This window comes from Micropterus salmoides, unplaced genomic scaffold (genome assembly GCF_014851395.1).
Source record: "Micropterus salmoides isolate LMB-PRFRI ecotype aquatic unplaced genomic scaffold, ASM1485139v1 Ms_hic_scaffold_4, whole genome shotgun sequence".
In the NCBI taxonomy this organism is placed as follows: Eukaryota; Metazoa; Chordata; class Actinopteri; order Centrarchiformes; family Centrarchidae; genus Micropterus; species Micropterus salmoides.
The window spans coordinates 11,383,448-11,397,437 of NW_024043372.1; the positions used below are offsets into that span (position 1 = coordinate 11,383,448).

The window sequence follows — 13,990 nt, forward strand, 5'->3', positions numbered from 1 at the left end:
AAAAACATATGGGTTTACTGAAAAAATAAGTAAATATAGTTTCTTAATATATTTACCAAAAGAAACCTGATTTCTTGGCTGGGGGGAGGGGTAGACTAGACAGTTGGCTGCTATTCACAACCTCACTGCTAGATGCCAGTAAACCTTACACACTTTACCTTGAAAACCGGAGTCAAATGCCTTGTAAGTGTTCACATACTTGGCCAATAAAGCTATATGTGATTCTGAACTGTTTGTTGTATTCATGGTTAAAGAGTGTCTTCCCAGATCCATATATGTTTGAAAAATCTATCTACCCAATATTGTCATTCTGTTTGTCCATATTGTTAATTTATTATTATTATTTCTGTCTTCTCTGTGCACACAACATCTATAGCTAGAGAGGGCTGCATGCTGTACAGATGGTAAAGCTCTTTGTGAATTGTGATTTTGGGCAACATAAATACAATTTACGTGACTTGAAATTGTAAAAACACGGCACGAGGCATAATGTAATGCTATATCTTCACCAAAAGATGGTGTTCAAGATCAATGCTTTAAAAGGCTACCAAGCCTTGCACAGATTTTGTTTTAAACGCACAAACTCAGACATTGTTTGCAAAACATAAACTTATTGGTCTTGGACTTTGACACAGTGTTTGAGTATAGTCTTTTAAATTACTTATTTTTAATGTTTCATATAATATAAACACAAATGTCAAAATGTCAGACAGCAGATCAGACTAGTGCCTCCCTTTCCATCCTAAGCTATTGCCTCTCACTGAGCCTTGCCTCCATGCTTTGCACCCTCCTGCTGCTGTAGGAGATGGAGCTCAGCCTAAAACCCAGTGAGCGTTTCACAGCGAGAGGGGGAAAGATATCCCCTTTGGTTCTGCCCGACAAGATGTGGCATCTGTGGGTTGTGTAACTCAAGTGGAAGGGAATTAAGAAGAAAAGAGTTCCAGGGACTCTAAAAGCAGTCACAGAGAGTTCACATGTCTCTCTGTATCGCGGTGAACATTTTCAATCTGCACTTTGATGTGTGTGCTCTACAGCCAGATTAGTTTGATGACAATACAGAAGTTATTGTCTATAAAATCTACACATGTAGCACAACTATCACAGTGTCATTGGATATGTTGAATATGTCAGGTTATTTGTCTTATTATGTCAGGGTGTCTTTTTAGACATGAATATTCATATTCAATATTCAATCAGTAATTAAAATCTGTTTCTTTACAATTAACTCAGCATATAAACACTCACCTACAGTGCAGCATCAAGGAATCAGGACACATTTTCCTGGATGTTTTAGAGGAAAGAACTTCAATTTCTTATCATCAACAATAATAACAAATCTGTTGTCTGTCCTTGAATGATGGCTTCTTTTTAAAAGTTGATTTCCCTGCCAAGCCAGAACAGTGCGGATCAAGCATGGGTTTTATTTACAACCAAGGTCCCTGCAAGGCCCACGTTAACCTCTCAGTCTTATTTACTTTACCTGCTGGGCTCTATTAAGCAGAGTCCAGTTCCAGAGTTGGATGTAATTCTCCGTACCCTGAGCCCAGATGTCCAGATTTCTTGCACACATTAATTCATCAATCCAGGCAAAGGTTCCTTTAGCAGTCTGTGCTGCATTAGCAACTGTCTCGTAACTCTCTTAAAATCTGGCTTCTGGGGTCGAACCTTTGAGCTTCTTGCCAATTAAGGGCAGTTGTATGGTAAGCAGATCCATTCCTCCTGTGCCTGGAGGAATCACTATGTCTTATTTCATTCTAATTCCACTTTCCATCATGTTTCAGGAGCGGGACATGATGGGAATGGCTTGTGACAGTTCTGACCCATTTGGAGGTCTTTCTACACAACATGAGCCGGTGAACTCTTACTCACTCGCTCAGATTGGCTTTAATGTCCTCGGTGGCCACATACAGTTTTTCATATCACAGCCACCGTTATGGAAATTCACAGTGACCTACTACATCCCAGACTGTCTGGTGAAGGAGGACAGATAGAGCAGCAGCTACCTGATGGATGGTCAACAAACCGGAAAAACATAGCATGTAGACTGTAGACTGAACACATACAAAAAATACCTAGGCTATGTCATATTCTTGTGTGGCAATCTTGTTTGTTACTAATTGTTTGTTTAATGTCTATAAGTTTATAACTTATTATATATATTATAACTCAATTTGTAATAGCGTTATTAAGTTGTTTATTCATGTTAAGAATGTATTGATGCTTCTTAACTTTTTAGGATGCCATAAATAAACAAATCATGTTGGTCGGATTTTCCCCCTTTAGCATAACTTTAACATTTAAGAACATTTTAATTCATAAGGAAGGAATCCAACAGACCACCACTTAATTTCTGGAAAAGGGCTGCAGACCATCTGGACTAAAATTCCATCTAATAACGACTTCTTAACATTTCCAACTGCTGACTTGATGGTTTATTAGAAAGTGAGAAACCCATAACTCTTTGTTATTGAATTACTCATTTCGGGTTTGTTTGGTCCAGATGCTGTACAGCCGTTTTCAGAAGTGGTAAAACTGATGGAAAATGAGCAATTGGTTTGCCACCAATTACTGCTGTTTCGCTTCAAACAGTATGTTGATGATGCATTTCTAAATAGTCATTTCAGCTCAGTGTTTTGGTGAGTTTTATGTTTAATTTGCTTGAAAGGATTACATACTTCTTCATAGGGGATGATTGGAAATTGTTGAAAGCCTAAAGCTTGTAAAACACTTTCAGAAATCTTATCGGACACATTTAAAAATACATATGTCTGTCAGATATACACAATGTAAAATGACAAAGATATACAAATTTTAAATGTAAAGAAAAAGAAATCAGACAAAAAATGTTAAATTGGAGAAATTGGAAGTAAGTACAAAAGTATTGAGATGAAAATATACTTAAAGTACCAAAAGTAAAAGTATTAATTATTCAGAATGGTCCATTTCAGAGTAATCTATATTATTATTATTATTATTATTAGTAGTAGTAGTAGTAGTAGTAGTAGTAGTAGTAGCATTATTAGTATTATTATTAATAATAATAATGTGTACATCAATTTAATGTAGAAGGTGGGGCTAATTTTGAATACTTTATATACTGTTGGAAAGTCCTATTTATAATTTTAATTTATGTGATAATTACGATTAATAATAATCTGAATCTGCAAAGTAACAAGTAACCAAAGTTATCAAATAAATATGGTACAATACAATATTTACTTCTGAGATATAATGGAGTAAAAGTATCAGAAAATGGAAATACTCAGGTAAAGTACAAGTACCTTAAATTTGTATTTAAGTACAGTATTTGAGTAAATGTACTTTGTTACTTTCCACCACAGGCCAAAAACCACCAGGATGAATAAACTTCGCTGAGCATAAAGCTTCTTTGCCATTGATTTTATTCTAGTTTATTCTCTTCAGACTCAAAGGAGAACAGACCAAGATAGACACAGGGCCGTAGCAATGAATTATGGGCCATTTTCAGAGGTAATGACTGCAGGCACCTCTACAAATCCCTCTGATCCCCACTCAACCATCATTCAAACCACAACAAAAACTCTTTGCCTGCCCGCCTACAACTCAAATACACCTTTCATCAAACATGTTCCTAAAAGAAATGATGAGTTTTGTCACCTTGGTAGCTGCAAAAATACACTTCCTGAAAACTTTACTACTGTTTGACATTTAAGCAGTCACATAACACTCTGTAATCTGCCTCACACACTCATTTCCTCCCCCGGTTGTACATTATGACTCTCAGAGCTCAGATGACTCTCGTTGTTTGTTCCCATGCTCGGCTGTGCCGGGCCCCGTGTCATCAAGATGAAAGAAGGTGGGGGGGACTTGCGGGTGGTCGAGACTAGAAGTAGAAAAGGTTTGGCTTGCCAGGGGGGTTCATCCCTCCACTGAACTCCTGAACCCCTCCTCTCCTGCTCATGGGGTAAACCTTTTAACACACGCGTCATTCTCCGCCGGGGCAGGCCGAGGTCTCCAGCCTTTCACGCGTCGGCCACTAATGAGGTTTAAGAATCTCAGAGCAAGTTGATGGGAGTCTGACCTCCACTCAAGAAACTGAGCTACGGAGGGGCGGCAGCACTGTTGGTCAAATCACTTCTGACATTAAACCACTGAACAATGTGTGGTAGTCTGGCTCTGGCGATACACTGAGAGAAGTGATGCTCGCTCAAATGCTCAATTTGACCTCAGCATTTATCTACGTTGCTTTTTGGTAAGTCCAGTGCGATCTGTACTGTACGTAATGTGGCATTTGTGGATTGTGAAAAAAGTCATGTGTGTAATTCATTAAATTATTTCTCCAGAAATTTGTAAACGGCAGCCTAGTTTGCGGATTAGTGCAATAGTGTTGGAATCAAAACCCTGGTTGTTTTGGTGCAGAATCCAGAGCTGTGCAGCATCTTTCAGTCTTTTTCAAACGTCATAGACTTATGCTGATACATGAAATTGTTTCTTAATTTGAATGCTGGAAACTAATGACCTGCTTATAAGAGTTGTAACACTGGCTTTAAGTTTAAGATTTTTTGTCCTTTTCTAAATTTTAATTCAAAACCTCTTAAGACATTCTTGAAAGGGAATATTTTTAAAATAATACAAATCTTGAGTATTCTGCCTTACAAAGGCAGAGAGCAGTAAGTACAGAAGCAGTGAATATTATATTATTATATTATAATATTTTAACCCAAAAATTCTACCATAGAACCCACATAATATCTAAAGAATACAGATTCTGGACTCACCCTTTGATCCTCAGATAATACAAGGGAACAATTCATTTACAAACTACATGTGATCTTAAAGTTCTCTTGTCCATTTAAAACTAGTTTAAGAAAATATGATTATTTACAGGCTGTAGTTTATGGGAATTAAATGTTTCAATGTTTTACAAGGTAGCCAACAATTTAATAAATTAATGTACTCTTTAATATATTAATATATTAAATAAAGAGCCTTAATCACATGAAAATGCATTAACTCCACTTCAGTTAAAGGTTGAGACGGCAGCTACGGTTACTAGCTCAGTGGCCGACTGAGATCTGCTTAGCTAGTTAGCTTTAGCAGGAGTTGTTTACTTTTATCTCCATCTTGGTTTAGCCACTGCATCATTTAGTTATCTGAAATGACTAACTGCTTTTTATTTAGATTTAAAACATTTACAGACATTTACAATAACTAGGGAAAACCTCAAGTTAGGCAAATAGTATTGACTCAGGCTAGTCATCGCTGTTTTACCAGCTAGTGCAATAAGTGTCATGGCACTTTCCAGTCCACAGATTAAGATTACCAAACCACAGTGACATTAGGTTTGGCTTTTAGCTCTGTTTTGTACTTACTGCAAATTTAAAAAGCTGTTTTCACAGAAATTGTCTAAGGCTGTTTGCATTTCACCTGTTACTAATAATTGTTATATATTATTATGTTAGGTTATTGTTTCCTTAAATTTTCCTGCTACTAAAATACCAATTATCAGTAACATTATCATCTTCAAGTAATTTAAAATGAAATAAAAAAAATACCTTTTAATAACTGTTATTTACAGTATTTATTTTAGTTGGCTTTTCATTGCCTATATATGGCCAAACAACTGTAATGTAGGCATGTTTTGGTTCTGTGCCAACAACAACAATAAACTTTTGTCACCAATGATTGGTTTTATGCTGAACATTGGCAGTGGCTACATTTTGCTCGTTTGTGATACCACAGATTTTACATCACCATTGTAAAGAAAAAGAAACAAAAAACAACAGAATATTATGTTTTAATTTAAGAAAATGCTAACTAACTTTTTAATTAAGAAAAACAGAAAATTCTATTCATCACTTTTTTTTTATAACAGATCTTATTTTTTATTGAGGAGAGTCAAGTTGGGCTTTCCATTTTTTAGAAAATAAACCAATGACAATATTACAAATAATGAAATTGTTACATCATTCACAGGGTTACAGTCAATATACATTTATACAGAAATACAGGATCTCCCACATCAGTCACAGTGGTCTGAACCGGCACTGGTCTATAATGGGGGCTTTAAAGGTCCAGGGGATGCAGGGAGATCCCCCGCCTGTACTAGCCAACAGCCAGAGTGGTAGTGGGAGGGAGCAGCTTCAGGGGAAGGGACGGGACAACAGAGGGTAAAATGGGGTCATAGAGGGGAACACAGGTGGCAGGGTGCCATAGTGGTATGAAAGTTTGTGAAACAGAGGGAAAAACACAGGCTTGTTCTGAGCAGCAGTGAGCATTTGTCCATCAGCAGCCTGCTGAAATGTCCTGAACACTGGAGCTTTGACTGCAGCAGGATTCACAGACTATCTGCACCTGAAAATGTCAATTCAACAAGCTACATTTGTCCACCACAACAGTAGAGGGCGCTCTGGTGCTTTGTGCTGCATCCATTAAACAGGAGCCATTTTCTGTCTTCCACAACAGGAGGCAGACCTCTCGCTCTGACCATACTGTAGTTTGGACGGTGTTCAAACGCCCAGTGGGTACAACCTGGCACAGCTCGTGTTTATGCACACTATCATGTAACAGTAACACTGAGACTTAACGGTTTTCCTCCGTCCTTCAAAAATTGGCACATGGTGAGGGCAGGACTGAGTGGTTTTACTTCACAGATGTAAGAGGAGAAAGTACATTATGTTTTGCTGAAGTTGAAGTAGGCCAACGTTGTATGAAACCATCATGAGTGTCATGACTACAGTACATTTACTTCACTTCCAGAGGAAAGCTGTAAAAAGTTCTTAACTAGAGAAACTGGAGTCTGCATGTGTAGATGCCCCTTTTATGGTGTTGTAAAACTACATCTGAAAAGATAAATAATATATTTTGTTTCTGGAAAGTGAACAGTATAAAACAACTGCTCTGAAGGGGAAATAAGCAAGTGAATTAAACATAAAGGGCACAAAAGCCTTTCTGTATATACAAATCTTGAATTGACACATAGTGAATTTAAATTTCCCAGCGATGCAATATTCATAAATATCCGACTGCACTTTTGTCCTGTGAAAACCATTTACAGTAATGATTATTTGTATGATTATTTTATGATAATTTCACTTAAATAAAATATTCAGGCCAATATCAGAGAGGAGATAAAAGAATAATCACCACATAGAGTAAAATTTATTTTAGAAATATGCCCACCAGAAAAACTGCACCAGATGAATTAGTAACTTGGTTTTTTAATAGTCTAGAATTTGGACATTTGGACAGCTCTGGCTTTGGTGTAAAGAAAGCAGCCAGTCTGCTTGTAAAAAGGAAGTCAGAAACACTTGACATAAGTGTGTCAATTTCTTCTCCCAATATTGCTGCTCAGCTTGAAGTGCAACAATCCATCTCTTTTGTGCCATCAAAATCAGAAGATATATAAATACTTCATGGAGTGCTTTCAAACACTCCACACTCAATCAAAAGGTTTTCTTTTACTTTAGATGAAATGGACAAAAAACTAACCCTCAGAAGGAGTAAACCAAGAAGTATACACTGACAGTATGTACCATAAAGTCAACTTAAGCACTATTTAGCACTAAGTATGTCTGCCCACCCTGTTTAAGGTAGTTCCTTAAAGCAACGTTCAAGGATAATTGCTTGATTAATAACTTCAAGTCTTGGCGGTGTCCATGGACAAGCATCATAAAGAGCTTTAATGGGACTAGAGCAGAAACTCAGCAGCCTTGTGTATACTTCAGATTAATTTGATTAAAGTGTTTTTCCTGATGATGGAATATTTGCCGTACCATGACAAGACGTTCAGCCTCACAATATAAAACTGATGAGCTGTTAAGAATTGAGAAATGGAAAGTGAAGATGATCGAAAGCTCAGTTAAAAAGCAAACTTCATGTTGGCATCAATGGCATTTAGGTCACAGCATCACTTCTCCCTCGCCTCTCAGCTATGACTAACAGCTCATGATTCTCCTCCTCCAGTTTCATATGTTATAAAGGCTTCCAGGGAAATATTCATTCTGATGTGTTGCACTGCAGATGAAAATAACCAAGGAGAGGATTATGGAGGAGAAAGAGAATAAAAATCCTTCCACTCCTGGCCTTAAATTCTGTGGACAGCCGGGGATAATGAAAGGTAAGATGACAGGGGTGCAGTAACTTAAGTTTCTCACTTTCTTCAACCAGAGCTTTGGTGCTAAAGCTTTCTGTAGTGACACCACAAAATCTCAGGTCAAGTCTAAGGATTTGGTACAAGCAAACTTGGAAGCATTGTCCAGTGGAGGAATCTCTTTTTTTTCACATAAACAGTGGCATGCAGCTTTAAGACAAGACAAGACACAACTGCCCCACTGATGAGTGTCAGCTTGCCTGCTTCTGTTTGATGCTTTTAAACTCGCCGAGACGTAACCAGACAACTGCCAAATGCCGACTGTGTGGAGATCAGTGGGAGCGGCAGACAGGTGGCTGACAGGCATGTATGTGATCAAGGGGAGAGAGAGGGAATCAGTGCCTGGACAGAGCGGCTGTGATCGGGGTGCGGCCGCCCCGCTGTGACCGGACACATCTTACCGATGGCTCACAGCTGGGCGTCCATGTCTGGCTGTCAGGTCTCGGAGCGGAGCCCAGTAGGAACTCTGCACTGCCGATATCATTTACTGGCTGTGTACATAAACCCCCGCCTGATTCACCGTCATCAGGGAATCATTGCATTGCTACAAACTCCATCTTTCCCCCACACAATCCTTATACCAGGTATACCGACGACAACACAAACAATGGTTGACAGCTGTGTACTCATAAGACAGTATTGTTCACAGGAAGCCATACAATAATGCATATACTGTCTATAAAATAAACCTGTTACAGGGAAATGCTGTTTTATCTACACGGTTTTGTGCACCAACATAATCCATGAGTCAAAATAAATTCATAAGCATTGATGGAAGATCCAGAGTGTTTCTTGGAGTCAAACAGGAGACTCAGTGCAGACAAAAACCCTAAAAGTAATAATAATAACAATTCAATAATATCCATACAGAAATTGCAAAAATATAACACATTGCATTTTTGTTTTAAATTCAACAAATGCCTGATTGTAGTCTATTCATGACTGTGTGTGTAAAATAACCATGTATGGTATCAAAACTTTAATATTTTAAACATAAAATCTCTTTTCAAAAGGAAAACTGGAAGAAAAAGCCACTGAATATAATGCAGCCACATTATACTCTTTAAAGTGTGTCAAATCCAAGCTCTTACCAAGCAGAGTTCTAGTAATTGCAGCAAATCAAAGCACTGTGAAATTAACCACTCACTCAGCATGCTATCAAACACGAGTTCCGACACTTCAGGAGCCACTGTTTCTTGTGGGATGCATGTGCAACATGTGCACAGACGGCATTAGAGATGAACAACGTGAAGGAGGATGCTATAACAGCACATACTGAATGTATGTGGGCTCTGATATAAACAGTAGAACCTGTTTCTTTTTGTGTGAATTTATGTAGGAAGTTGGTTGCTGTTGTTTTACTCCTTAAGCTATTTTTTCATAGGCCAAGGGGAAAAAATTATGGTGACAACAACTTAAATCCTCCCTGTGGTCAGTTCTTCTGCTCCTGAACTAATTGATTATAATTGTTTCTGAGTCATCGCGTTGTGGCAGGTCAAGTGCATCTGATATGTACAGTACAGGATTATGATTGGGGTGCAAAAAGGGAAGAGTTCTATTTGGCAAGCTGTGAGTATTTCGCTGTGAAAGAAAAAAAAAGAAACTTGTCATTTTGTCTATAGTGAGAGGAAGCATGGTGAGACGGGATCTTCATCACAAAATTTCACACAATATAGAAAATTACTTGCAATGAGAAAAAAAAGTTTTCTTTTTCTTGAGTGTGGATTTCACGGTGTGAATTGACAGTCTGAATGAATGTGTTTTTGACATCAGTTTATGCCAAACATTGTCCATTTCATGTTTTTTTTGTTTATTTTCTTTCCTGGGAAAACAGTTGGGAGTGCACGTTGGGTCCCTCAGTCTCTTCTGCAGTTTGCCTTTCAGAAGGCCACAGAGAACTCTGTGTTTCCTTTTGATGTCCAAAATTAAAAATGGCAAAGACAATATCCACACCTTGTAGAGGATGGCCTCGTCTCCTTAACCCTTCCTTGTTTTCTTTTTTTTTTGCCCTTTTAAAGGGTAGCTTTCCTACTCAGTTTGTCTAATGTACAACCTTATATCATCTATAAATTTAGATAAACTCCTTGCCTTTTCTCAGTTTTTCTTTTTTTTTTCTTTACAAAATTCTTTACAAAATTATCAGAACAAACAAACCAAGAAAAATGTTCAACATCAAATAAAAATTGGTGGAAGATTGAAAAATGTGTTGCTGGTCGCTTCTAACCTCCCATGTTTCTAGATCCAAATGTGGGTTGGCTTTGGGCCTTCTGATGTCTCATCACATGGACTTTTTGCTTCCATAACTCTCCACAGCTGATCCCAAGGTTGGAGGGAGAGTCAGGGTGAGGGAATAAGAGGAGGAAAGAAGGAAGTGGAGAGGAGAATGGGGAAGAATGGTAGTCTGGGGGGAAGACCAGACACACTGTAATGTAAAAAAGAAAAAAGAAACATCCACTCCATCCTCCTCACCCTGAACCCTGCATCCCAAATGCCTTTTTTTCCCCTCCTCTGTTCCGCTCGGGAGGGTCAAACCTCCACTGACTGAATCTGGTTCATCTGTGCCCGCATCATCTGGACGCTGTTGAGGATCTTCTTTTGATGGCCTGCTAATGTCACACCCACCCTCAGGATGTCCCTGTGGGGAGAGACAGAAGAAGATGTCAGGCTGATAAGAAAACAGCTGAACAAAGGTTTTGCAGGAGTGTTTTCAACCTACACATTGAATTGGTGACTCATTAGCAACTGTTTGGTATAATTGTTTAATCATACACCTAAATTATGCCTACAAAATCCCTGACTTTGTACAAGTGTACCTAATTATTGATGCTGTTATGAAGGCAAAGGGTGGTCACTCCAAATATTGATTTAGATTTTTCTTCTGTTCACTCAATATGCATTTTCTCAACTGATAAATATGATCTTTAAACATGTCTATTTTTGAAAGCATTCTTACGCTACATATTCTTTTCCACACCTACCTAAAAACATTTGCACAGTATTGTATATGAAAACTAATATGACAGTAAAGTAACAAGCATGATACATGTTGTCATTTTCCTGAGACTGTGAGTGTGTGTTCATCCAACTTTGAGGCCAGAAAGCTTATATAATCACAGAGAAATGTTGCCAGTTTATTGTATTTTTCTGTACTAGTTCTCTACTAACTTCCTAACTGATGTGGTAAACCCCACCCTCTCATGCAAACAAAACAAAATCACAACATCTATATTATAAGTCTGTTGCGGATACAACAGTCATCACAGAGGTCATATGGTTTATAAAAATGCCAAAATAAAAAAAAAAGTTCCTTTGCATCAAAGCAGTAGCATCAGCTCAAAACATAATAATGTACTCACTGTTTGTTGAACAGTTTCTATTCCACAGGACAATGAAATTCCTTTCTCCTAATTCTGAATTGCAATCATGCTTATTGGATTACACATTACCATCTGTTTTGTTCAAAGAATTGAAGCTCAACATCTCCGTGGGTTAATCTCTGGCTCGTGATAGTGTTGTCCATAGACAGGAAATTACTTTTATCTGTTTCTCTACAGGTGGCATTATTACCATGATTATATCTTGTGTTTTAGGAAGTTTTTTCTCCTAAAAGTTTGGGTAACCAACCCCATATTATAATTATTCCTTTAAATCCTTAACTGAGGTCAAAAAGAAGCCTGCTAAACACATGGCAGAGAATAAAGGCCACTGTTATGGCTTCAAGCTATTGTGCCCACTGTTCAGCCTTGCAAGTGCAGTATTACGATCTGCTAATTACATGCAGCTCAGTGCTAGAGTCTTTTATAACGGTATAACGGGCCAGAGGCAAAGTCTGGTGCTCGTTCAAGTTTTAGGAATACGAGACTCAGCGGACCTGACTTATGTGATCGTTTTTCTTATACTTATCAGACCCAGAACATCAGGAATCATCAGCACTTACTCCATGGTCATCTGGGATACCACATCAAATGTAGTGTAGTCAGCGTTGGCAAAATTGTCTTTGTACTGGCCCATCTTGATGGCATCCAGCCACTCATCCACAGTGCTGAAGCTGGAGAAGTCTGGGATGCTGCGGTCCAGGAGGGGGAGATGAACACTGAGGGGGACACAAGCAGGAGCCATTAAGAATAATTATAATGCAAAGTGGCAGGTCAAACATCATAGCCAGCCCAGACCACCTGTGTATGATTCAAACATGAATTATTACATTACATTTTCAAAAGGCTAGACAGAACTTGGAGAATCCCACTGGCCTTATCCATTAACCAATATTTTCCAAACTGATTCCTCATAGAGTCTATTTTCCAAATGAAGTGATAGGCTTCAGGGAGCCAATATATCCACTCAGTGTCTGTGGAAAGCCTGACACTCCACCACAAATGAAAGTACAGACAGGGATAATGGAAATCAGCAAACGCTCGCTCTCAAAGGAAACTAACACCCAGAGCAGAAACACTTCAAAATGTTTTGTTTTGAAAACTGCACAACTGCTTCAATCCAGGTTTCGCCTCAAGCATTCGTGGGAAGGATCTGATTTATCAAACCAAAAGGCTTTAATTTACATAACCGCTCGGCGCCAGCAGAAACAAGAGACACTGTGTTCAGAAAAAAGTGAACTGTGCCATGGATGGCACTGTAGCAGGAGCATGAATTTCCTGTTAGGAAGAGGAAAGCTTTTACATTAGGAGAAAATCAGATGCATAATATTGCTCTTGATGTTATCCGCATCAATGTGAAATGATGCTAAAAAGAAGGCCTGTCTTGTGGGATGCCTAGAGAGACAAAGCACTCATAAGATACCGCACAGAGAGTGAAGGGCAGCACAAGGAAACCAAAGAACATTGATTTAACACTAGTCTACACCTATGGTGCAAGTGCAGTATGTTATGACAATGAGTATTACTCACAAACAATGTGAACACAAGTAAATCACATAAAACTAATTTGATCAACAGCTTTCCTGCCACTCACCCTGAAGATAACGGAGTCATGGCCTTTAACGTGTTGGGATTGCGGATCATCTTGTCGAGGTTGTTGACGATCTGACTGAACTTGGGCCTGTTGTTGCGGTCCTTTTGCCAGCAGTCTAGCATGAGCTGGTGCAGCGCACTGGGACAGTCCATGGGTGGGGGCAGCCGGTAGTCCTGCTCTATGGCATTGATGACCTGCAGGGGGAGACACAGATCTCTAAGGGTTGCTATGAGGCTCTACAAACAGGAGATCGATTGATGGAGAGGAGAGTGTGTACGATCGAGAGGTCGAAGAAGTATTCAGATTCAGATTCAGATACTAAAATTATCAATACAACTGTGTTTGTATAAAAATACTGCATGAAATACTGCAAGCAAAATGTATTTAACGTATCAAAAGTAAAAGTACTTGTACTGTGGTGAATCAATGTGTGAGTAGCATTTTACTAGGCATTAGGATCATAACATAAATGGACGCAATGATTAATGTGTTAACAAGGAAGAAAAAAATGTTTGGTATTGATTTATTTTGACTTCAAATTTAGAAAGCTTTCCTTTCCTTTCCTTTCCTTTCCTTTTGTTTGTTTTTTGTTTATTGAATATTTATATTTTCTTCAAATTAAATCGTCTGAGAAGTTTAAACATTAAATGTCTCTTTGGAACAGATAACTCCTCAACATCTGCAACCCAGTATCTATAGCTGTCAGATAAATGCAGTGAAGAAAAAAGCACCACATTTTTCTCTGAACTGTAGTGGAGTAGAAGTATAAAGTAGTAGGAAATGGAAACTCTAAAGTAAAGTACAAGTATATATATATATATGTACAATGTATTTGGGCATAAATCACCTATTACACATTTCTGCTAGCAGTGACCTCATATCTGGCCTTTA

At 38.3% G+C, this 13,990-nt stretch overlaps 1 protein-coding gene across 4 annotated transcripts in view; it reads right to left on the reverse strand.

Annotated features, from left to right (window-relative positions):
- Window positions 1–5,838: 5,838 nt before the first annotated feature.
- ephb2b (eph receptor B2b) overlaps window positions 5,839–13,990 on the reverse strand; it is a 123,961-nt gene continuing 115,809 nt past the window's right edge. For all 4 annotated transcript variants that reach the window (XM_038697174.1, XM_038697175.1, XM_038697173.1 and 1 more), the window contains exons 14-16: window positions 13,100–13,293; window positions 12,069–12,224; window positions 5,839–10,766 (exon numbers count right to left, since the gene is read on the reverse strand). In XM_038697174.1, coding sequence (XP_038553102.1) covers window positions 10,658–10,766; window positions 12,069–12,224; window positions 13,100–13,293 — 459 coding nt within the window. In that variant the 3' untranslated portion in view covers window positions 5,839–10,657. The remainder of the gene's footprint in view (window positions 10,767–12,068; window positions 12,225–13,099; window positions 13,294–13,990) is intronic.